The sequence below is a fragment of the Furipterus horrens genome, unplaced genomic scaffold (genome assembly GCF_987537825.1).
Source record: "Furipterus horrens unplaced genomic scaffold, mFurHor1.1.pri manual_scaffold_9, whole genome shotgun sequence".
NCBI lineage: Eukaryota > Metazoa > Chordata > Mammalia > Chiroptera > Furipteridae > Furipterus > Furipterus horrens.
The window spans coordinates 72297402-72323109 of record NW_028327179.1 but is presented as its reverse complement, the minus strand read 5'-3'; the positions used below and the strand labels follow the sequence as shown (position 1 = coordinate 72323109).

The 25708-nt window shown below is 37.4% G+C and overlaps 1 protein-coding gene across 1 annotated transcript in view; it reads right to left on the bottom strand.

The window, feature by feature from the left end:
- Positions 1-25708, bottom strand: part of CFTR (CF transmembrane conductance regulator) — a 265793-nt gene that overhangs the window by 35214 nt on the left and 204871 nt on the right. Inside the window, exon 22 of the mRNA XM_090287405.1 lies at positions 23854-24105. Coding sequence (XP_090143531.1) covers positions 23854-24105 — 252 coding nt within the window. The remainder of the gene's footprint in view (positions 1-23853; positions 24106-25708) is intronic.

The following is a 25708-nucleotide window of genomic DNA, read 5'->3' as shown; positions in this document are numbered from 1 at the left end:
CAGAAGTTCAACAACCAAAGATTTAAAGAAGCCACATTCATCCAGAAGGGTAGGAAGAGTGGAGTAGTGGAGATGGGGTGGAAAGGCAGTGTGGCCCAGAGAAATGGTGGTGGTGGTGGTGGTGGTGGTAGCGGTGATGGTGGTGGTGGCAAAAGAATAGGTCCCACATTCACATGTAATGGATAAAAATCAGGAGTGATATCCTGGGAGCAAGCAGTCCTAGCCCCAAGTCGGACCACATAGCCCATGGTTCTGGCACCAGAAAAACAAACCCCCATTATCTCTGGTTATAAAAACCAGTGGGGGTTGGGACAGCAGGAAAAACTGCAAGATTTTCACCACTTAAAGGGCCTGCATGATCTTAGAATGTACACAAACTGCAGGGAAGCTACTGGAAGGGCATCAATGACATAGGGGAAGTGGTGAACTGACTGGAAATGGGGCAAGTGATGGGCATATCACCAGAAGCCAGGCAGCAGCACTGTACCACCTCCAAGCCCCCCAACACAAACAGAGACAGAAAGCAGTGAGGTGGGTGGCTACACCCTGGAAATTACCTAAGTTTCCTCCCCACACAATTTACAGATGCCTTTGATACATAGGCCATGCTACTAAGATAGAAAGCAAAAGCAGCTATACCTAATATGCAGAAACAAACACAGGAAGGATGCCAGACTGAGGACACAAAGAAGTAGGGCTCACATGAAAGAATAGAAGAAGAAAAAAAAAAAAACAGAAAAAGAACTAAACAAAACAGAGATAGCCAACCTATCAGATGCAAGTTCAAGACACTGGTAATAAGGATGGTCAGAGAACTCAATGAGTACAGCAAAAGAATAGGGAAGAAATTAAGGCTACACCAAGGGAAATAAAGAAAAAACCACAGGGCACCAAGAGTGAAGGGAAGAAAGATGAGATTCAAATCAATAATTTGGAATATAACAAGAAATAAACAGTCAACCAGAACAGAAAGTAGAAACAAGAACTGAAAAAAACAAACAAACAAACAAAAAAACAACAAGGAGAGACTCAGGAACCTCTGGGACAACTTTAAATGAACAAATATCTGAATCATAGGAGTGCCAGAAGGAGAAGAGGAAGAACAAGAAATTGAAAACTTACTTGAAAAAATAATGAAGGAAAACTTCCTTAATTTGGTGAAGGAAATAGACATAGAAGTCCAGGGAGAACAGAGTCTGGACAACTTGGATCCAAAGAGGACCACACCAAGACACATCATAATTAAAATGCCAAAGTTTAAAGATAAAGAGAGAATCTTAAAAGCAGCAAGAGAAAAGAAGAGAGTTACTTATAAATGTGTCCCCATAAGACTATCAGCTGATTCCTCAAAAGAAACTTTGCAGGCTAGAAGGGACTGGCAAGAAGTATTCAAAATGATGATAAGCAAAGACCTACAACCTAGATTCTCTATCCAGCAAAGCTACCATGTAGAACTGAAGGATAGATAAAGCTCTTCCCAGACAAGGTAAAGCTAATGGAGTTCATTATCATCACCCCTTATTATATGAAATATAAAGGGACTTACTTAAAAAGGAGATCAAAACTATGAACATTAAAATGACAACAAACTCATAACTATCAACAACTGAATCTAAAAAAAAAACAAGAACAAAACAAACTAAGCAAACAACCAGAACAGAAACAGAATCATAGGTATGGAGATTATTTGGAGAGTTATCAGCTAGGCGGGGGAAGAGGAGAAAAGGGAATGAGTGCAGGGATTAAGAAGCATAACTGGACTTCCGGCCAAGATGGAGGCTTAGAATGACACACTCGGTCTCCCTCTACAACTAAAAAGAAATACAACTACCTCAAAACAAAAGATAACCAGAAATTCCAGAAAATAAAACTACATGGAAGCCCAACATATGAAGTTATAAACCAGCAGTGCTCATCTGGGCGGGTAGGAGGGGCGAGAAATGGTGGTCCTCTCTGTGGTAGCAGAGGGCATAGTGGCAGGACTGCGAGAAATACCAGGGGAACAATTCTGGCTTCAGTTGAGTACCAGCAGCTTGCGATCCCAATGCTGGGAAAGGTAGCCCTCCATTGCCTCGGACAGTGAGGCCCAGAGGGCAGGGGGACGAATCCCAGTCTCTCAGCTTAGAGTAATGGCAGGAATCCATCTTGGACTCCCACCTCCACACAAAGGGCCACAGTGTGGTGAAAAAGGTTGCCGATCGCCACTGGTCGCCAGGTAGTGACTAGTGCACAGGGCTCCGCCCCCTATAGCCTGCCCAGGAAGCAAAGCTAAACATAAGTCTGTTGGAATGAAGCAGACAATGATTGAAATCCCAGTGACGCAGCTCACCAGGCAGCAGATGAGGAACCTGACAGACGAACAAATAGAAAACCTTTCAGAGGCTCAGTTCAGAGCTATAGTTATAAGGTGGTTTACAGAATTAACAAAAAATTTGAAACAAGACAGGGAAGAAATGAAAGCTACTCATACTGAAACAAACAAAAACACATACGAGACAAATGGTGAGGAAATAAAATCCAGAGATCAAATCAACAAACCGGAACATAGGGAAGGAACAAACAGTCAACCAGTGCAGAAAGAGGAAACAAAAAGTAAGAAAAGTGAGGAGATCAAAAACTTCTGGGACAGCTATAAGCAAATGAACATTCGGATAATAGGATTGCCAGAGAGCAAAGAAGAAGAACTAGAAATTGAAAAGTTATGTGAAAAAATATTGAAGCAGAAATTCCTAAACCTGGGGAAGGAAATAGACTTACAGGTCCAGGAAGCACAGAGAGTTCCAGGAAAACTGGACCCAAGGAGAACCACTCCAAGACACATTATAATCAAAATCTCAAAAGTTAAAGATAAAGAGAGAATCTTAAAAGCAGCAAGAGAGAAGGAAAGAATCATGTACAAACGGGTCCCAATTAGACTATCAGCTGATTTATCAAAGGAGACCCTGCAGACAAGAAGGGACTGGCAAGAAATATTCAAAGTAATGAAAAGCAAAAACCTACAGCCACAATTACTCTATCCAGTGAAACTGTCATTCAGAATAGAAGGGCAGAGAAAATGCTTCCAGGACAAAGTAAAACTGAAGGCGTTCATTAGATTCAAACCACTATTATATGAGATGTAAAGGGACTGATTTAGAAGAAGGAGGATCAAAACTTTGAACATTAAAATGAAAACTGCATAACAAGAACCAACAACGGAAGCTAGGGAATTGAAACAAAGACAAACCAAATAGGCAACGAGAGTGGAAAAAGAACTATAGTTGTGGGGAACATATTGGGGGGAGGTCAGCAGGGAAGGGGAAGGGGGAAAGGGAGGGAGATGGTACAGGAATTAAGGAGCATAGTAGGAGGGAATGGAGTAGACAGGAAGAGGTTGAGAAGAACTATATGCACAACCAATGGACATGGACTAAAAGGGGGGGACAACTGGAGGGAGGGGGACCACTGGGTGGAGGGGAGCAGAGGGGAAAGAAATTGGGACAACTGTAACAGCATAATCAATAAAACATATTTTTTTTTACAAAGAAGCATAACTGGTAGGAACAAAATAGACAGGGGGGATACTGAATAATAGTATAGGAAAGGGAGAAGCCAAAGAACTTCCACACATGACCCATGGACATAAACTAAACAGGGGGACTGCTGAAGGGAAGGGTGCTACTGGGTGGAGTGGAGCAAAAGGGGAAAATTAGGACAACTGTAACAGCAAAATCAATAAAATATACTTTAAAAAACATAATTGTTAATATAAGTTCTTGAGAATAGTCCTCATAAACTCAGTATTAGGTTACTGAATGATTCAGCTACTACTTTACACCAATTTTTATCAAAATAGAATGCCATATGTGTTTAACAAATTAAATACATATTTAGGTGGTTGTGCTACTATGATGTGAACCCTTCATAATAGTTTCTGGCATCTCAGTGTTTTGAAGACACTACAAATGGATAAGGCAGGTAAGAACATCCAAGAGTATAGGTCCTGAAGTACTATTAAATATTTATGTAATCAGAGGACTTTCTAGTACTATGATATGTACAATATACCATATGAGGCATTTTGATAGGTCAGGTTTGTCATGAAAGACCCAGCTCCAAATTAAAATCTCAGCTTGAATTTTGAGAGGAAAAATAAAAGGAAAAAAGGGACTTAGTTTAGCTGGAGGAAGGTGATCTGGATATTAAAATTTAGCAAAATAAAAATAGAAATACTATTTGAGATTGAAAATTTAAAAAAAGGTTTTTAAAGAAAGAGTGATAGTATATTTGCTACATTTTTCACCCATTGAAAATAAAATTCAGATTCAAAGATGCCAGCAGAGTAGAGAATGGATACACTCACCTGCTCCCAGCACAAAACTGGATTTACATCTAATTTATAGAGCAATCAATCTGAATTACCAACTGTAGACTAGCCAAACTGAAATATCATTACCAACGTTTTGCAGAAGAAGCCACAAAAAGACTGGGAAGAAGGGCAGAGATGCAGAAAGAGCTGGTGCCCAGATACGTGTGGAGGCTGAGAAGCTGGAATGGATCACAAACCCAGGGTAAAAGAGACAGGAAGAGGAGCCACATAGCACTTGGTGGAGAAGATCAGTAGGAATTCAGTTTGCTCGCGACAGAAAGGAATCTGCTAGAGACCCAGACACCACTTTCCCAGGGCTGAGCACTCTTATTGTTACAGCACCAGCCTGGGGAGTGTACTGCCTGGTCCTCTAGCTACTGGTAACACCGATCTGCTGTGCCTGGGTCCTGTAGAGGGGTCTGCTGGCTGCACCTAGCAGGGACCTTTGAGGATGCTCTTTTTCAGGAGCTTTGAAAAGGGAACCATTCTTCCCCACCTCTAGTGCACAGCCAGCTTGCCCTCTCCTACCTGTTGAATCACTGGGCCTGCCCTGCCACTCTATGGCTTCACCCTACTGAGTTCAGGAGTGGAGGGGGACCAAAATGCTGCACAGAGCTGGAACTTTCAGAGCACTTCCCAGGGAGACTTTTGTCTGGGTATCAGAAGGGCAGGTGCTGGGTTGTGTGATTACATCATGGGGATTGGAGGAACTCCTATCTTTCCTGCAAGCTCAGCTTGTGCTATCCCGGAAAGGGGAAGTGCCCACCCCACCCCCCTAGAGGCTTGCCAACAACACAACCAACGGGAGACTATTTGAATAACCCTCCCAATTCCTTGTGGCCCTGCCCAGCTGAACTCTGTTCTTGGAGGGGAAGGAGTATGCTGCTCAGCAGTAGGATATGTGGAATGAGTCTCCCTAGGAGGCTATTGTCTGGGACCAGGATGAAGTGCGTGGCCCCTCCCCTGAAGGCTCGGCCAGCACCACCCTCAATGGAAGACTCTTTGATTTGTCCTCCAGAGCTCTGGTGGCTCTACCTGTTGAGCTTGCTCCTGTGAGGCAACAGCTGGCTGTACCCAACCTGAACCTAAATCTGAAGTGTGCTCCACATGTGGAGCTAGAGTTGGAGACTCAGGCAGAGACTCAGTTGTTTGGCTCTGAAACAGGGACCACTTTACCCTTACTGAATGCCTGGCTGCATGCCACCCAACTAGGAAACCCTCTAGCCTTGCCCTCCCAATCCCAGTCACCCTGCCCTACTGATTCATAACCTATGGAAGGGTCTGCAAGTTACAGCTAGCCTGGGCCAACTCTACAGTCTTCCTTCCTTTGGAAGGCTCTGGAAGAGGTGTAGCTAACAGGTGTAAGCAAACCTCAGAAAGTCTCATACATTATATAGATTTGCCCCCACTTCTAGGCTGACCCCATACACAGGTTGGCCCTTCCCATTCACACCCAGACCCAGTCACAAACAGTAAATAGCAAGGTGTCTCCAGACAAGTAGCCCAAGACGTTACTAATGTCTGACATAGACCTGTACATGAATCCCACCCAATGGGAGCGGAGGCAGTACCTACACAGCAACTCATACACAGTGACTGAGGTCTATCTTTATATTCAGCCAGCCTGAAGGGTTAACTTTACCCATGAAAAGACCAAAGACATTCAAGACACAACTACAATGGGATGGTGCACACAACCCACAGGAAACATTCCTGGAGCACTGCATTCAGGTGATCTGGAACATTGTTCCACTGGCCCCACCAAGACACACCTATATCATAAAACCATCATAACAAGTTTGGAAGTCATAGCATATCTAGCTAATATACAGAGGCAAAATGAGGAGACCGAAAAAAATACCCCAAATGAAAAAAGAGAGAAAGAGAGGAAGAAATCTCTAGAAACAGAATTAAATGAAATGAAATGGGAGCAACCAAGATACCAGATGCAGAACTGAAAACAATGATTATAAGGATGCTGAAGGATCTTAAGGGAAGAATGGATGATTTCAGTGAGAACTTAAACAAAAGGATAGTAAGCATTAAAAAGGACATAGAAACCACAAAAAGGAACCAGTCAGAAATGGTGAATACAATATATGAATATGAAATGAAGAATACACTAGGAAGAATCAACAGCAGGTTAGATAAACCAGAGGACTGAATCAATGATTTACAAAACAAGATAACAGTAAGCACCAAATTAGAGCATTCAAGAGAAAAATATTTTTTTAATGGGAAAGTCTAAGGGTTTTTTGGGACAACATCAAGCATAACAACATTCACATGATAGGGGTACCAGAAAGAGAAGAGAGTGAGCAAGGAATAGAGAACCTGTTTGAAGAAATAATGGCTGAAAACTTTCCTAATGTGGTGAAGGGAAAAGTCACATAAGTTCAGGAAGCACAGAGAGTCCCAATCAAGAACAACCAAGGAGATCACACCAAGACACATTATAATTAAAATGGCAAACATTAAAGACATAGAGAGAATAATAAAGGTAGCAAGAGAGAATTAGTTACCTACAAGGGAGTTCCCATAGGCTGTCAGCTGATTTCTCAACAGAAACACTTCAGAACAGAAGGGATTGGCATGAAACATTTAAAGTGATGAAAAGCAAATACCTGCAACCAACTCAATCCAGCAAGGCAATAATTTAAAATTGAAGGTAAAATAAAGACCTTCCAAGACCAAAAAGCAAACACAAATGAAAAAGTCTAGATGAGTTCATTCTGCCAAACCAGTATTGCAAAAAATGTTTAAAGACATGCTTTAAGAAAAAGAAGAAATAGAGAACAAATGAATAAAATAGCAATAAGTAATTATCTATCAATAATAACCTTAAATGTAATGGGAAGGAAAACTCTGATTCCAAAAAACCTCCGCTGCCTTGCGGCATACCTCTTCTGGGGAAAGGCTAAGGGAGTAAACCCCGACAGAAAATCCGGAGCCGGAGTCCCTAAGGCGGTTTGACATTGTAGTCAACACCGGCAACTCCTGCGGCGCACCTGAAGCCAAGCTGTATTGACTCCGTCTTTCCCTTGGACCCTTCAGCTGCGAAGAGAGGGGGGGTCTGCTGCATGGGCAACAGCAGACCCTCCATATCACCCTACCCAGGCTCTGTAGCTTCATCGCAAGATGTCGATTCAACACGGGAGGAGACAGATACCGTGTCACTCCCGAGTGGGACTGCACAGCCATTCTCGGCGGTGCAGATAGACTCTTAAGAAGCTACACCATCGTCTCTCGAGACGGACGGCTGCCGACGACGAATGGGATGAAATGCTCCAATCAAAAGTAATAGGATAGCTGAATGAATAAGAAGCCTATATATATATATATATATGTCATCTGACCCTGGCTGGTTTGGCTCAGTGGATTGAGCGTCGGCCTGCGAGCTAAGTGTCACTGGTTCGATCTTCCAGTCAGGGCACATCAGAGAAGGAAAACTCTGACTCCAAAAAACCTCTGCTGCCTTGCGGCATACCTCCTCAGGGGAAAGGCTAAGGGAGTAAACCCCGACAGAAAATCCGGAGCCGGAGTCCCTAAGGTGGTTTGACGTTGTAGTCAACACCGGCAACCCCTGCGGCGCACCTGAAGCCAAGCTGTATTGACTCCGTCTTTCCCTTGGACCCTTCAGCTGCGAAGAGAGGGGGGGTCTGCTGCATGGGCAACAGCAGACCCTCCATATCACCCTGCCCAGGCTCTGTAGCTTCAGCTTCACTGGAGAGGACACTCCAGCGTCATCGCAAGATGTCGATTTAACACGGGAGGAGACAGATACCGTGTCACTCCCGAGTCGGACTGCACAGCCATTCTCAGCAGTGCAGATAGACTCTTAAGAAGCTACACCATCGTCTCTCGAGATGGATGGCTGCCGCCGATATGTCATCTATAAGAAGCATATATATATATATATATGCCATCTACAAAGGACCATATTCAGAACAAAAGATACAGACTGAAAGTGAAGAGAAGAAAATAATATTCCACGCAAACAGAAATGAAAAACAAAAAGCTAGAGTAGCAATACTTGTTTCAGACAGAACAGACTCCAAACAAAGGCAGTTATGAAAGAAAAAGTATTATCACTGTGTAATATTAAAGGGATCTATCCAACATGAGGCTATAAAACTTGTAAAAATATATGCAACCACCATAGGGGAACCTAAATATATTTTTAAAAATCTTGGTGGAAATTAAGGGAGAGATCACAGCAATGCAGTCATAATGTGGGACTTACCACCCCGCTGACATCAATGGATAGATCTTCTAGACAAAAATATCAAAAAAAAAATAGCAACCTTAAATGACACACTGGATTGGTTTCATTTAATTGCTATTTACAGGACATTTCATCCCAAAGCAGCAGAATATACATTCTTTTCAAGTGCACATGAAACATTTGCAAAGACAGACCATATATTAGAACACAAAATAAGTCTTAAAAATTCAAAAAGATTGAAACCATAGCAAGCATTTTCTCTGACCACAATGGTATAAAAGTAGAAGTCAATTACAATAAAATAACTGAAAACCATTTAAACACATGGAGACTAAAAAACATGTTATTAAACAATAAATGGGTCAACAACAAGATCAAGGAACAACTCAAAAGCTACCTGGAAATGAATGAAAATGAACTCGCAACAAACCAAAATCTTTGGGACATAGAGAAAACAAGCCTGAGAGGGAAGTTCATAGCACTAAAGGCCTACTTCAAGAAGCAAGAAAAATATCAAAGAAACAATCTAAGCCTACACCTGAAAGAACTGGAAAAAGAAAAACAAATAAAGCCCAGACTAAGAAGAAAAAAAGAAATAATAAATATCAGATCAGAAATAGAGTAAAAAAAACACACAAAACATCAATGAAACCAAGAGCTGGTTCTTCAAACAGATAAATGAGATTGACAAACCTTAAACCAGACTTATCAAGAAAATAAAAGGACCTAAATAAATAAAATAAAATAATTAAAAAGAAGTAACAAATGACACCACAGAAACACAAAGGATTGTAAGAAAATACTATAACTATATGCCAACAAATTGGACAACCTGGCCAAAATGGATAGAATCCTAGAAACTTACAACCTTCCAAACTGAATTAAGAAGAATCAGAAAACCTCAATCGACCAATTACAACTACTAAAATTAAGTAAGTAATTAAAAAACTCCCAGCAAACAAAAGTCTTAGACCAAATATCTTCACAGGTAAATCTTATCAAACATTGAGGGAGGAACTAACACCTATCCTTTCCAAACTCTTCCAAAAAGTTCAAGAGATAGAAAGACTCCCAAGCTCTTTTTACAAGCCCAGATATATCTTAAGTGCAAAACAAGATAAAGACAATACAAAGAAATAAAATTAAGGCCAATACCCCTGATGAACATAGATAATAAAATCCTCAACAAAATATTAGTAAGTCAGGTCCAACAATACAGTTAAAATACCATACACCATGATCAAGTAGGACTTATTCTGGGGGTGCAATATTAGTGCAATATTTGCAAATCACTAAACCTAATACAGTATATAAAGAAATGAAGGATAAAAATCATATGATCATAAAAATTATGTAGAAACAGAAAAGGCATATGATAAAATCAGCACCTATTTATGATAAAAACTCTCAGCAAAATGGTAATAGAGAGATCATACTTCATCAGAATAAAGGTTATATATGACAAACCAACAGTGAACATTATACTCATGGACAAAAACTAAAAGTGTTTTTTTTAATATTGGGAACAAGGCAGGGATGTTCTCTCTTACCACTCTTATTCAACATAGTACTGGAAGTACTAGCCATAGTAATAAGACAAGAAGAACAAATAAAAGTCATCCAAACTGGAAAGGAGGAAGTAAAATTGTCATTATTTGCATATGACATGATACTATACAGAGAAAAACCTTAAAAATTCAACCAAATATCTACTAGATCTAGTTAATAAATTCAGCAAAGTAGCAGCATACAAAATTAATATTTAGAAATTGGTGACATTTTTATATACCAATAATAAACTATCAGAAATAAAAATTTAAGCAAACAATCCTATTTACTATAGCAACAACAACAAAAAAATGAAATACCTAGGAATATATTTAATTAAGGAGGTAAAATGTCTATACTCATAAAATTTTAAGATAATGAAGAAAGAAATTGAGGAAAATACGAGAAAGCAGAGACATATTTCATGTTAATGGTTAGGAAAAATTAACATAATTAAAATGTCCACATTGCCCAAAGCAATTTACGGGTCAATGCAATTACTATTAAAATACCAATGGCATACTTCTGAATGTCTAAAACAAATATTCCAAAAAATTATATGGAACCACAAAAGACCTCAAATAGTCTCAGAAATGTTCAGAAAGAAAAACAAAGTTAGGGACTTCTGGCCAAGATGGAGGTGTAAATACACACACTGTATCTCCTCACAGCTAAGAAGGAATTTACAACTACTCCAAAACTAAAAAATACCAGAAAATCCAGAAAATTGAAACTATAGGGAAGTTCAGGAAAAAATAAAGAAGAAATAATCAGCCAGAAAGGTAGAAGGGGCAGAGCCAGAATGGAGAGAAAGAGGAGCAGAGCAGCGGCTGCTGGGGTGGTGCTTGGCAGGCAGTATAGCTAGAGGCAGTGAGGCTGGCAGGAGCATGGCGGGTGGGTGCAGCTAGCAGTACAGAAACTGTAGCCATGGCAAAAAACATAGTCATATAGTTTAAACTCAAGACGTGATCCCAGCCCCAAACCAGATGGATCCAGCCCCAGACCAAACCATGTAGCTTGTGGTTCCAGTGCCAGGAAGAACAGAGCCGCATTGCTTCTGACTGTGAAAGCCAGTGAGGGTTGGGGTGGAGGTAGAAGCTACCCATCTTGAAAAGGAGGCAGCTTGCTTAGTATGGGAAGGGGGAGAAGTGCCTGGAAAAGTGGCAGCAATTGCCACTGTTCCCTCTCAGACCCCTCCCCCATATACAGCACCAAAATGCAGTGAAACTGGTTGCCAGCACTAACAAATACCTAAGGCTCAACCCCCTATAACATAAGAGGTGCGACAGCCCTACCCAAATGACGGAGGCAAACACAGAAAGCTGTCAAGATGAGGAGACAGAGAAGTACAGCCCAGAAGCAGGGACAGATCAAGGTCCCAGTGACACAACTGAGCAGCAAGCAAATAGTGCACCTAACAGATGTGGAGATAGCAAACTTAACAGGTGCACAGTTTAAGGTATTGGTGATAAAGATACTCACAGACTCGACAGAAAAGGTTAAAAAGGATAGGGAAAGAATGAAGGTTATCCAAGCTGAAAGGAAGGAAAATCCACATGAAACAAGTGGTGAAGGAAAGGAAACCAGGGTTCAAATCAACAAATTGGAACACAAGGAAGAAACAAAGAGTCAACCAGTATAGGAGGAAACAAAAATTGAAAATGATGAAGAGAGGCTTAGGAACCTCTGGGATAGCTTTAAATGTGCCAACACCTGAATCATAGGGTTGCCAGAGGTGAAGACGGAGAGCAAGAAATTGAAAAATTATGTAAAAAAATACTGATGGAAAACTCTCTAATTTGGAGAAGGAAATGGACATATGAGTTCAGGAAGCACGGAGAGACCCAAAAAAGCTTGACCCAGGGAGGACCACACCAAGTCACATCATAATCAAAATGCCAAAGGTTAAGGATAAAGAGAGAATCTTAAAAGCAGCAAGAGAGAAGAGGAGCATTACCTATAAAGGGTTACCTATAAGACTGTCAGTTGATTTCTCAAAAGAAACTTTGCAGGCAAGAAAGGAGTGGCAGGAAATATTGCAAGTGATGAAGAGCAAGGATGTACAATCAAGATTACTTTATCCAGCAAAGCTATCATTCAGAATGGAAGGGCAGAGAAAGTGCTTCCCAGACAAGGTAAAAAGAAAGGAGTTCATCATTACCAAGCCGTTATTACATGAAATGTTAAAGAGACTTATTTAAGAAAAATATCAAAACTATGAACATTAAAGTGGAAACAGTATCATAGCTATCAACAACAGAAGCTAGGGAATTGTAACAAATGCAAACTAAGCAGACAACCAGAGTGGGAACAGAATCAAAGGTATGGGGAGCATGTGGAGGGAGGTCAGCTGGGAGGGGGAAAAGGGTAGAGGGAGGGAAATGGTGCAGGAATTAAGAAGCATAGTAGGAGGGTGCATAATGGACAGGGGGATGTTAAGAAAAGCTTTATGCACAACCCATGGACATGGACTAAGTGGGGACATGACTGCTGGAATGAGGGGGTTGCTGGAGAGGAGCAAAGGGAAAAAAATTTGGGTAACTAAAAACATAATCAACAAAACATTAAAAAAAAAACCCTCAAAAATAAGAAAGGAAAACAAAGTTAACAAAGATAACAAACTATACTACAAGGCCATATTAGTCAAAACAACATGGTATTAGCAGAAGAACAGGCATTAGATCGATGAAACACAATAGAGATCAGAGAAATAAACCCATGCCCATATGTTCAATTAATATTTGACAAAGAAGGCAAGAACATATAATGAGGAAAAGACAGTGTCTTCAATAAATGGTGTTGGAAAAATTGGACAGATACATGCAATTAAAAAAAAAGAAACTAGACCACCAACTAACACCATACACAAGAATTAACTAAAAATGGATTAAAGACTTTAATGTAATATTTGAAACCATAAACTCCTAGAAGAAAATATAGGCAGCAAAATTTCAGACACTTCTTGTAGCAATATTTTTGCTGATAACCCCTCATCAAGGCAAACAAGGTAAAAATAAACTGGACTACATCAAAGTCACAAGCTTTTGTACAGGAAAAGAAACCATCAACAAAATAAAAAGGAAGTCCACTGAATGAAAAAACATATTTGCCAATACTACAACAGATAAGGGGTTAGTTTCTAAAATATATAAAGAACGTATTCTTCTCAACATCACAAAACAAAAAACCCAATTAAAAAATGGGCATCCCTGTCCAGGTGGCTCAATTGGTTGGAGCATTGTCCCATACATAAAAGAATTGCAGGTTCAATGCCCAGAAGGGGAATAAACAGGAGGCAACCAATTGATCTTTCTCTCTGACATCAATTTCTCTCTATCTCTCTTTCTCTCCTTCCTTTTCTCTCTCTCTAAAGTCAATAAACTCATCCTTAGGTGAGATTTTTTTTTTTTAATTTCTACTCTTTAAAATAAAATGGGCAAAGGGCCTGAATAGGACATACAGATGGGCAAAAGACATATGAAAAACTGCTTAATGTCATTAATCATCAGAGAGATGAAAATTAAAACTACAATGAGATATTACTTCACACCTGTGAGAATGGCTATCATAAATAAACCAACAAACAAGTGCCGGTGGGGATGTGAAGAAAAGAGAACACTCGTGCACTGTTTGTGGGAATGCAGACTGGTGCAGCCACTATGGAAAACAGTATGGAGTTACCTCAAAAAACTAAAAATAGAACTGCCTTTTGAACCAGCAATTCCACTGCTAGGATTATACCCGAAAATCCTAAAACACTAATTCAAAAGAACTTATGCACCCCTATGTTCATAGCAGCACTGTTTACAATAGCTAAGTGCTGGAAACAGCCTAAGTGCCCATCAGTAGATGAGTGGATCAACAAACTGTTACATTTACACAATGGAATATTATGCAGCAGAGAGAAAAAAGGAACTCCTGCCATCTGCAACAACATGGATGGAACTAGAGAGAATTATGCTTAGTGAAATAAGTCAGGCAAAGAAAGAGAAATACCATATGATATCACCTAAAACAGGAAACTAAAGAACAACATAAACAAATGAACTAAATAGGACAAGGATCAGAATAACAGTCAATAGGGGGCAGGGGGGAGGGAGAGAAGGGGAATAAGTAAGGGAAGGGTTTAGTCAAGTAACATGTATAAATGACTCATGGAAATGGATAACGGGGAGGGATATGATTGTGGGAGAAGGGGTGGGCTGGGTGGGGGAGGCAACAGGGAAAAAAATGGGACAACTGTAATTGAAAAACCTAAAAATAAAATTAAAAAAAAAATAAAAAGAAACTTGGATGTCATTATCTCATCCTAACAAGTAAACTTAAAAATAAAATAAAATCCTTCTTATATCTCTCGGAGAGTGATTGGGAAAACTGCTGCCACAAAAAAAGAAGAGTCAAGCAGACAGATACAGAGAATCACAACCCATGACCAGAAACCTCTACAGAAACAAGAACCAAGGTAGGAAATCCTAAATTGTAATATACAAATTGTTGGAAGCTAAATGTGTGCAAGTCTGAAAAGGGGTACACTTTTGTGAGTATTACCCAAAGGAGGCAGCCAGACTTATCACATCACTATGAAGAACACAGAAGAATTGCCTCATGCATCCAGTAGAAGGCTGGGGGAAGCAACCAATTTTGCAATAACCCAGAGTATTTTGTTCTTCTTGAGGACTTCCTCAAGAGACTAAACTACTGGTTTATTTTTTAATTAGACTCTCATTGATTTAGGAAATAAAAATACCCAATTCTTGCCTACAATAGCCATCCTGTTACATCTAAGTGGAAGAAAAATCTAAGAAGCATTTGTGAAGTTCTCTGCTCAATGACACACGCTCACTAAAAGACTGAGACCTAATCATAGAACTATAGAACACTACTTTTCCCCAAACTTATGCCACTAAAGGTGTAATTATCAGAGTTCCTTTATCTAGTACACTGTGTGCACCTTTCAACACAAAATTGCAAGATATACTAAAAGCAAAAAATATAGTTGGAAGAGACTGAGCAAGCTTCAGAACCAGAGTCAGACATGCCAGAAACGCTGGATTTATCAGTGTGGGAATTTAATAGAACTATGAATAATACGCTAAGCTATCTAATGGAAAATATGTGAGAACACATAAAGAGTGTAAGAAGAAAGATGGGAATTTTAATAAGGAGTCAAAAAGAAATACTAGAGATTAAAAAATCAACAACAGAACAAAAATGCTGCCAGAGTAATGGAGAATGCCTTCGATCGGCTTATTAGTAGATTGAACATTTGAAACCTCAAAACCAAGAAGCAAAGAGAAAAATGACTGAAAAATATAACAGGTATCTAAGGATTGTGGGCTAGCACAAAAAGTATAAGATATCTGTGATGGGAATACCAAAAGGAGAAGAAAGAAAGAAAGAACACAAATATTTAAAGAAATAATGACTTGAGAACTTCCTCAAATTAATGTCAAAAAACTAAGCCACAGATCCAAGAAGCTCACATTAACAACCAGGATAATACATGCAAGCATATCATATTTAAATGACAGAAAATATGAGAGAAGGGGAAAAGTCTTGAAAGAAGCCAGGGGAAAAAAACACTTTACATATAGAGAAATAAAGATAAGAATTAAATCCAACAACACTTCAAAAAACATGTAAGCAAAATAGAGTGAAGTAAAATATTTAGTGTTGAGAGAAAAAAACCCCACCAAACTAGAATTCAGTACCCTGTGAAATTATTCTTCAAAAGTGAAGGAGAAATAAAATATTCTCAAACAAATATTGAGGGAGTTTGATGCCAGTATATCAGCTTAGCAAAAAATGTTTCATAAAGTTCTTTAGATAAAAGGAAAATATGTCAAAAACTTAGATTTACATAAAGGAAACTTGGAAGTCCAAGTTTTACTTACATATAGGAAGCATGAGAGAATAAATAAGTGAAGGTAAAATTTTAAAATTATTTTTTATTATTTTAATTGATCTAAATTGATATAACAGATAACAGTTTATTTAAATAATAATAGTAACAATTTATTTAATTATGTATGTTTATAGTATATATCAACATCAACATGTGGTTGCCTCTCATGTGCCCCCAACTGGGGACCTGGCGTGCAACCTAGTCATGTGCCCTGACTGGGAATCGAACCAGTGACACTTGGTTTGCAGGCCGACGCTCAATCCACTGAGCCTATTTCCCTGGCTGGTTTGGCTCAGTGGATTGAGCGTCGGCCTGCGAGCTAAGTGTCGCTGGTTCGATCTTCCAGTCAGGGCACATCAGAGAAGGAAAACCCTGACTCCAAAAAACCTCCGCTGCCTTGCGGCATACCTCTTCAGGGGAAAGGCTAAGGGAGTAAACCCCGACAGAAAATCCGGAGCCGGAGTCCCTAAGGCGGTTTGACGTTGTAGTCAACACCGGCAACTCCTGCGGCGCACCTGAAGCCAAGCTGTATTGACTCCGTCTTTCCCTTGGACCCTTCAGCTGCGAAGAGAGGGGGGGTCTGCTGCATGGGCAACAGCAGACCCTCCATATCACCCTGCCCAGGCTCTGTAGCTTCAGCTTCACTGGAGAGGACACTCCAGCGTCATCGCAAGATGTCGATTCAACACGGGAGGAGACAGATACCGTGTCACTCCCGAGTCGGACTGCACAGCCATTCTCAGCGGTGCAGATAGACTCTTAAGAAGCTACACCATCGTCTCTCGAGATGGACGGCTGCCGACGATAGTATATATGCTTCTGTATAAGTGTCATTAATGGCAGCAACATTATAAAGAACAAGAGGGAGAAATTGGGAATATTATTATAATAACACACTGTGAAGTATTACACTACAATGTTATTTAAATGTGTCATGAATTAGATGAAAATATATATTGGAAATTCTAGATCAACCACAAACACACACAAAGACCTTTTTAAGGAGGCAAAAATAGACAGAACTTCAAATAGAAATAGATGAATCAACTACAATTAGAGAGGTCAATATTCTATCAAAAATGGACAGATACAACAGTAAGAAAATCATCAGGGGCACAGTTAAACTCTACAGAACCATCAGTCAACTAAATATAATTGACATGTATCAACTACCTTATTCAATAGCAGCAAAATACACATTATTCTCAAGCTCACGCAGATTATCCAAAATAAATCACATTATGGACCATAAAATAAACCTTAACAAACTTAGGAGTAGAAATCTTACAATGTCTGCTCTCAGACCACAAAAGATTTTTAAACTAGAAATCAATAATAGAAAGATAGCTGGAAAATCTCCAAATACTTGGAGATTAAACAACATGGGTAAAAAAATAAAACTCAAAGAAAAGTTTTAAATATTTCAAACAAATAAAAGTAAAAATATAATTTTTCAAGCTGTGTGGCATGCAGCAAAAACAGTTCAGAGGAAAGTTTATGGAATTAAATGTACATATAGTAAAGAAGAGACATCTAAAGTCAATATTCTAATCTTCTGTCTTAGAAAACTAGAAAAAGAAGAGCAAATTAAATCTCAACAAAGACAAGAAATAATAAAAATTAGAGCAGAATCAACTAATTTAATTGAAAACAAGAAATCTTCAGAGAAAAATTAATAAAAGTTGGTGCTTTGAAAAGATCAATAAATCAAGAAGTTTCTGTTATGTTAACTGAGAGATTGCTACAAATTACCAGTATAAAAAATAAAAGAGGGGACATAATTACATATCCCGTGGTTAAGAGAATAATAAAGGAATACCTATAAATAACTCCATGCCCACTACTTTGATAATCTAGATGAAAAGGACTATTCCCTTAAAAGGCACAATCTGACAAACTCACACAAGAAGAAAAAGACAATCTGAATAGGTATATATCTTTTACATAAATTGAATCAATAATTAATATTCCCACAAATCAGAAATCATGAGGCCCAGATATACTCACTGGTAAATCCTATTAAACATTTAAGATAAGAGTTTTTACCAATTTGCTACAACCTGCTCCAGAAGATAAAAGCAGAGAAAAAGCTTCCTAACTCATTCTATGAGGCCAGTATTAACATAATACCAAAACTATTCAAAGTCACTACAGACCAACATTTCTCATAAACAGAGATCTAAAAATCTTAAACAAAATATTAGCAAATCAAACCCAACAATGTATAAAGAGGATTACATACCACAACCAACTGGGATTTATCCCAGATATGTAAGATTGGTTCACATTTTTAAATCAATTAATTTAATTCATCACATCAATGGGATAAACAAGAAAAATCACATGATCTTATTAACACTCTCAGTAAACTAGGAATAGAGGGGAACTTCCTCAACTTGATAAAGACATCTACAAAAACCCTATAGCTAAGATCATACTTAATGCTAAAAAGTCAGTTTTCTTGCTAACATCAGGAATAAAGCAAGGCTGTCCCCTCTTCATCACTCCTTTTCAACATCACACTCAAAGTCCTAGATAATGCAATAAGATAAGAAAAGGAAATAAAAGGCATACAAATTGGGAATGAAGAAATAAACTGTCTTTATTCAATCATATTATTGTCTATGTGTAAAACCTGGAAGAAACAACATAAAACTCCTGGAAATAATAAGTGATAATGGCAAAGTTGCAGGATATAAGATGAATATACAAAAGTCAACTGCTTTCTATATATGAGCAATGAACAAGTGGAATTTGAGATTAAAAACACATTACCATTTACATTAGCAGCCCCCAAAATAAAATATTTAGGTATAAATCTAAGAAAATATATGCGATATTTAGATGAGGAAAACAACAAAACTATGATAAGTGAAGTAAAAGAAAATTAAATAAATGGAGAGATTCCATGTTCACTGATAAGGAGAGTCAAATATTGCCAAAATGTCAGTTCTTCCAAACTTTACAGATTCCATGTCATCCCAGTCAAAATCCCAGAAAATTATTTTGTGGATCTGAAAATTTATATGGCTATGCAAAAGACCTTGAATAGTCAACACAACACTGAAGGAGAATAAAGTCAAAAAACTGACACTAGTTAACTTCCATGACTTTACCTTGTAGTTGACTTAAAAGATTAAAGCTGTATAATATGAACAATTTCAGTTTTCCAACTCTTTGTTCAATGATTCTTTTAAATTTCAACTCTCTTTAACTCCATTTATCTCCTTTCCTTCTGTCTTGAACTGTTTAAAAACATACCCCCTCTAGTGCAAAGAAATCTCTCCATGTAGCCATCCTCTAGGTGTTCTTACTTTGTCTTTCCCACCGCCACCATTGGTATTCTATATAGCTTCTCACTTCAGTACTCACCCCTCTGATAACCTTTTGTAGTTGAACTTCAGCATTCACTCCCCTACATCAAATGACTCTTTTAAAGATGGGTTCTCACCCTTAGGCAGGCATGAACCACCACTACCTGGAAGGTATGACAGAGCAAGATCACTGTCCCCACCTCCAGAGCTTTCTATTCAGTAGACTTGGGTGGGGCTCAATAATATGCATTTCTTAGTTTTCAAGTGATGGTGCTTGTCCAGGGACCACATTTTGAGAATCACTGCTTTTGAAGATGAACAAAGACCACTTAGTAGAAAAATCGATTAGAATTTTCTGAGTAGCCAACTTCTTTTATTACTTTGGTGCTTAAGCTTCATACAACCTTATCTCTTGTTATATCCTTTACACATCCCCAAGTCTGTCTGAAATAGTAATTGTTTTCTGTCACCTTTTATGTCCCATGATATTCTCCATGCCTATAGCACCCTTCTACACCCACCTTTACTTGTTCAAATACATAATTCAAGTCTGTCTTATTCTAAATGCCACCTCCAGTGGAAAACTTTTCCTGAAGAGCCAACTATCATCCAACTGATAGTAACTGCTTCCTCCTTTGTATTGCCTTAGTATTTCACTCATTTTTCAAGAGTATAACAAAGGACCTTTGGGAGCAAAAACTCATATAATTTGGAGGGGGAGCTTTCTTCCACCTCACACCAGTCAGAATGGCCATAACCAACAAATCAACAAACAAGTGCTGGAGAGGATGTGAAGAAAAGGGAACCTTAGTGCACTGTTTGTGGGAATGCAGACTGGTACAGCCACTAAAAAAACAGTATGAGATTTCCTCAAAAAACTAAATGGAACTGCCTTTGGATCCAGTGATTATGCTTAAAGAATCCTGAAACAGCAATTCAAAAGAACCTATGCACCCCTATGTTCATAGCAGCACTGTTTACAATAGCTAAGTGCTGGAAACAGCCTAAGTGCCCATCAGTAGATGAGTGAATCAACAAACTGTGGTGCATTTACACAATGGAATATTATGCAGCAGAGAGAAAAAAGGAACTCCTACTTTTTGAGACAACATGGATAGAACTGGAGAGTATTATGCTTAGTGAAATAAGCCAGGCAGTGAAAGACAAATAGTGTATGATCTCACCTAATGAACAACACAAACAAATGAGCAAAATAGAACCAGAGGCATGTAAACAAGGAACAGATTGACAGTGACCAGGGGGAGGAAGGAAGGGGAAAAAGGAGGAGAATAAGGGGAAGGGTCTAGTCAAGGAACTAGCATGAATGACCCATGGACATGGACAATAGGGTGGGGACTGAATATGAGGAGAGGTTGGGGTAGGGGGGAGCAATGGGGGAGAAATTGGAGAACTGTAATAGAAAAACTATAAAAACAAATCAGAGAAAGAATATTGTATAGAATAATATAAAAAGGGGCTCAATTCAAAGCTTAAGGAATAACTAAGGTAATTCTGGAGAGCAAATTAAGATTCTGCAAGCTATTTGGAAATTCAACTATAAGGTTTTAATTTATAGATTCAGTCTGAGTTCTATACAATGCAATTTTAGAACATGTTTTCAATGACAAGTTAGCACCATGGAAGCACATTAAACTTATATCATTCACAAGATTGAATACACAAAATAAGAATGTATATAAAAGCATAATATTCTCTCTTTAGGTTCCAACAAATACTTTTTGGGAAGAATCAGCTCATATTTTGCTTATGGTAATTAGAGCAATAAAATGAGCCCCCACACACTAAACATTTACATTATAATAGATGCTATGTTAGGTACTTTTAAAACATTATATTCAATGTTTCATTAACTGTCATGACAGATATTGTTACTCTGATTTAGTGAATAAATATATTGAAATGGAGAGACAGAGACTTGTCCCAGGTTATAAATCTCATAGTTAAAAGAACTAGTTCATAATATTGTAATAACTATGTGTGGTGTCAGTTGTGTACTAGAAAATACTTTGTAAAATATATGATTGTTTAACAACTATGATGTACACCTGAAACTAATACAAAATAATATTACATGTAAACTGTCATTGAAAAATAATAAATAAAGAGCTAGGATTTCATTTGATCTCTTTCTGAAAAAAAAGGATAAAGATTAAAATTATAAATACAAAAATAGGCATGGGCTTTGGAAAACTCTCAGGCAAGTGAAGTTCTCTGAAACTTAAAATAGGTTTTGTTAACTTCACAATAAATCTGCCTCAGCCCTTACTAGAAGCTGTACTTCTTTTAGATTGTCATCTCCTGGGAAAAATTCATATTCTCTCTCTCTCTCTCTCCCTCGCGCACGTGCGTGCGCCCAAATCCCCCTCCCTCCCTCTCTTCACCCCTTTATGCTACTTCTTTTTCTTTTTTTAAGAGAAGCAGTGGCAACTTGTGAAAAAAAAAACTTTCAAGTCAGATAGACCTTGTTTTAAAATCCCTGCTATCTTAGTCACTTTATCAAACTTCAGTTTCTTCCATTGCACACAAAAAGGGTAAAAATTCTACCTTTTGAGCTGTAATAAGATCAAATGTGATAGTAAATAAAGGTCTTTAAACAGTTCTTAGAGCATGGTGAGCATCCAAGAAGCAGTAGTTTCCATATATGTATAGCAAGATCCATAACCTTGTGTGAGTACTTTTTAATTTCCCATAGCACCTAGACAACATCTTGCAAAAAACAGTTACTGAACACACATGACCTGTTTTCTATGTATAGGTCCAAGGAAAATGAAATGCCTCAGTATATTGTTTCTTCCTGAGATGATTGTTTTACATCATCTCTGATTACTACATTCACATCAGGGAAACTGCATAGGAAAAGAGGACTATGTAAATTCTGTCACTGTACTAGGATTAGGTTAACTTTAATTGAGAGGGCAAGTGAGCAATGGTAAAGCTAAGGAATGGGAGGATATCTGGAGAAAGAAAAGCAAATGATTTACCACAGCTTTCCACCTTGGTTTATATCAAACTATTTGCTGCTGTTTTTTATAACTTGTGACAGCACTTTAGGTATGTTTCCTGGTGACTCCAGGGACACTAAGCTGCCGATGGCATTCTCTGATGTATAAAGCAAAAAAGAGTACTTAATAATGATTTTCTCAATGCAAGGGAGGAGCAAAGGCAAATCACTAATTTTACATAGTTTCAAAGCATAACTTTGACATTTCTCCAAGTTCAATAATGAAGTAAAAATGTCAAAAATTTCTGAGATTTCATGAGAGCTGTAATATAAAACACATTCCCATATACAGCTTCATTTGAATAGCAGGTGTAAATTTAACCTAAAAATCTAGTCTTTCCATTTATGCCCATTTAAAAATGTTTTCTATAAAATAATAAACCCCATTATTTATAATAAAGAAATATAATAGATAATTTTAGTAGTATATGAATTTATTTATCCTAACCAAAAGATTAAAAAGGTGAGTCAAAATTTCCAGTGTGCTATTTTAAGCCATTTATCATGGTATGCAGGAACTTCAGCTCATTTTATACTTTTTTTTAACTGAACTTTATACAGTGCATTAAATTATCAAATATTCCTAAAGCTATGGGAAAAAAGCAAGTGATAACAGTCTCTTCTTATGTATTGATATAGTGGCCTAATAAACTTTCTTGACCATTATCTCAATAGTTTAAAAACATCTATTTGAAATTAAACTATAAAGCCCTGAAGTTTTTAAATTCAGTTTTCATAAGAAATATCTTTCTTGTACTCTATGTCAATATTTTTTAAAGGTAACAATCAAAACAATATAATACCACTGTATAGGTATATAGAGTGGCCCAGAATACGGAATTTGAAGACAATATTGACCATCTTTTTCTCCAAGAATCAATTCCAGAATCAGAATATTTGAGTACCTGAGTACCTTCTATGTGTTTGGCCCAGTGCTGGAGTCCATAAGGGATGCTTCAAAATAATGTATGTTTTTTGTTTGTTTGTTTTTGCTTATTAAATAATAAAATTCACTTAGAAAATTATTGAGAAAAATTAATCCATAGCCTGATGAGAACTCCAAATAAACAAACAAACTGAAAAATATATAGAAAAAAAAGTACCACTTCTTTGACAGAGTGTAAATTAGGTAAAATTTAAGAAGACATGAGATAGAGTCAATAACAAAATATTTCTCTGGAAGATAGTTCCAAGAAACAAAACCTAAAACATGTTATAATTTTGGTTTCTTTAATGGTTTCTTTAGATATTTTGCGAATAGAATCATATTTAAATTAACCTATTATACAGATTCAGGACTCTGTGAACTAAACTTCATTAAGGATAAAATAATGACTCCATATAATAGTAACTTGAAATATGTATGTTCAATACAGATCCTAGTCTACAGTAATGGTGTTACAAATGGATTCTATGAACACATCGCTCTAGGCTACTGAGATTCACTTACTGAACCCAGGTCTAACAAAGCAAGCAATGTTGAAGTCTCACCCTCTGGCCAGGACTTATTGAGAAGGAAATGTTCTCTAATATGGCATTCCTGCTGTCTACATATTTTGCTGTGAGGTTTTTGATGGTCATTTGGCCCCCCAAGGGCCAGAGGTCATCTTTCTTCACGTGTTTATTCTCAATAATCATAACTTTTGAGAGCTGGTCATCCTTGGATGGTTTGATGAACTTGGTAGATTTACTTTCTTCTGTTGGCATGTCTATAAACCTAAAGACTCGGCTCACAGATCGCATCTGAAATGAAAATAACAATATTTTATTTTTGTTTTAGAGCTATAGACAATGTCATAATAAGTTTGATGTGTCCTAAAAAATAACTTGTAGAATGTAACACTAGCTTGTTCATCACTTTCTTATTTGTCATAAAGTTTATCAATGAAATCACAGGAAACTGGATATAATTAAAAGCTTAACCAAAGAGAATTAACTAGGAGTTCTATAAATGGGTTTTGAACAGACTTGTTTATTTTTGTAATCACTTAATTCTCAGTTACGCAAGCTACACATTAATAGCCAAACTATACTAAAGGGAATAACAGACAATGTCAAGAGGAAAACTTTTTATACTATGAACAGCACCGCACAATGTTGTATGACTGGTATGTTATAATAAAATTTTCCAAACCTAAAAATTACCATGGAAGATTTTTGCCTTTCTCTTGTACTGCCTTAATAATTCTCTACAATTCTATATGTGAGTTGGAAGGTATGTAAATTCTTGATGTTTAGCAAATATTGAATAACTTCACAGTATTCTTCAAACAAATTAAAAGTCATTGGCATACATCTGTAGTTAAATAATTACATTTTAATCATTTTAAAGATCAATTTCCATTGCTGAGCAAAATGTGACTGAGTACAAGATTTGTATTTGAAATTAAATATGCATCTGCTTTACAGACTAATTCATGTAACATTTAATGATATATATGTTTAAAGTAAATAAAAATAAGAGTTCAACTATGAATAATTATGATCTATTGGAATTTGGAATATAATTTTAAAAATAGTGTAGCATAAAAAAGGCACCCAACAAATATTTTTAAAAAATGAATGAATTAAGAATAAATATGTGAATGATTAAATATACTCACATATAAATAATAAATGAATAAGAACAAAGAATTACCGCCTTTGAATTCACTCAATTTTTAATTTCAAAAGATATTATCCTTAATCCTGTGACGCAGACTTTCCCAGGAGTTAATCGCTTACTGGACAGAAATTTACTACTTTTTCTTGTCTTAGAAGTAACTGTTGATTCTGGCTTTACTCAGTCAAAAGCTTATCCTTCTTCTTTACAATGTTAATGTATTATTTTATTTATAGTTAACATTTAGATTATTAGAAATGACATTTTGCCAAAAATGTTGGAAGAAATGCATTTGCAGCTTTTGCTTCTATTACTTCTATGTTTCATTGTTAGAATTAACTGGTAAAATTTCTTTATCTTTAGTATGAAATGATTGGAAGAGGAGGATTAGGAATTTAGATATTGATCTTTAATGGAATATTAAAAGTTTCAGCTTAGCACATCTAATTATATTGTCTTTTCTACATGCCATTGATCAAGCCTGCTATTTGTGAAGTCCTTTCTTTTACCTAGTAATTCTGTGCTTCAGTTTCCTCCATCTTGGAGTTATCTTCAACAATTGTTTAAGATTAAAGAAAAAAATTCTTTTCAGTCAAACCCACTGTTAATGGAAGTAAAAAGTATCCAAAGCCCACATCCATCTTATAACTCTAGGGGATGTGAAAGGCATATAATCCTTAATGCTCCCACATGTAATATTTTAAAATTACAAATTCAGGGGCTGTTAAATCCCAATTGAGTTAC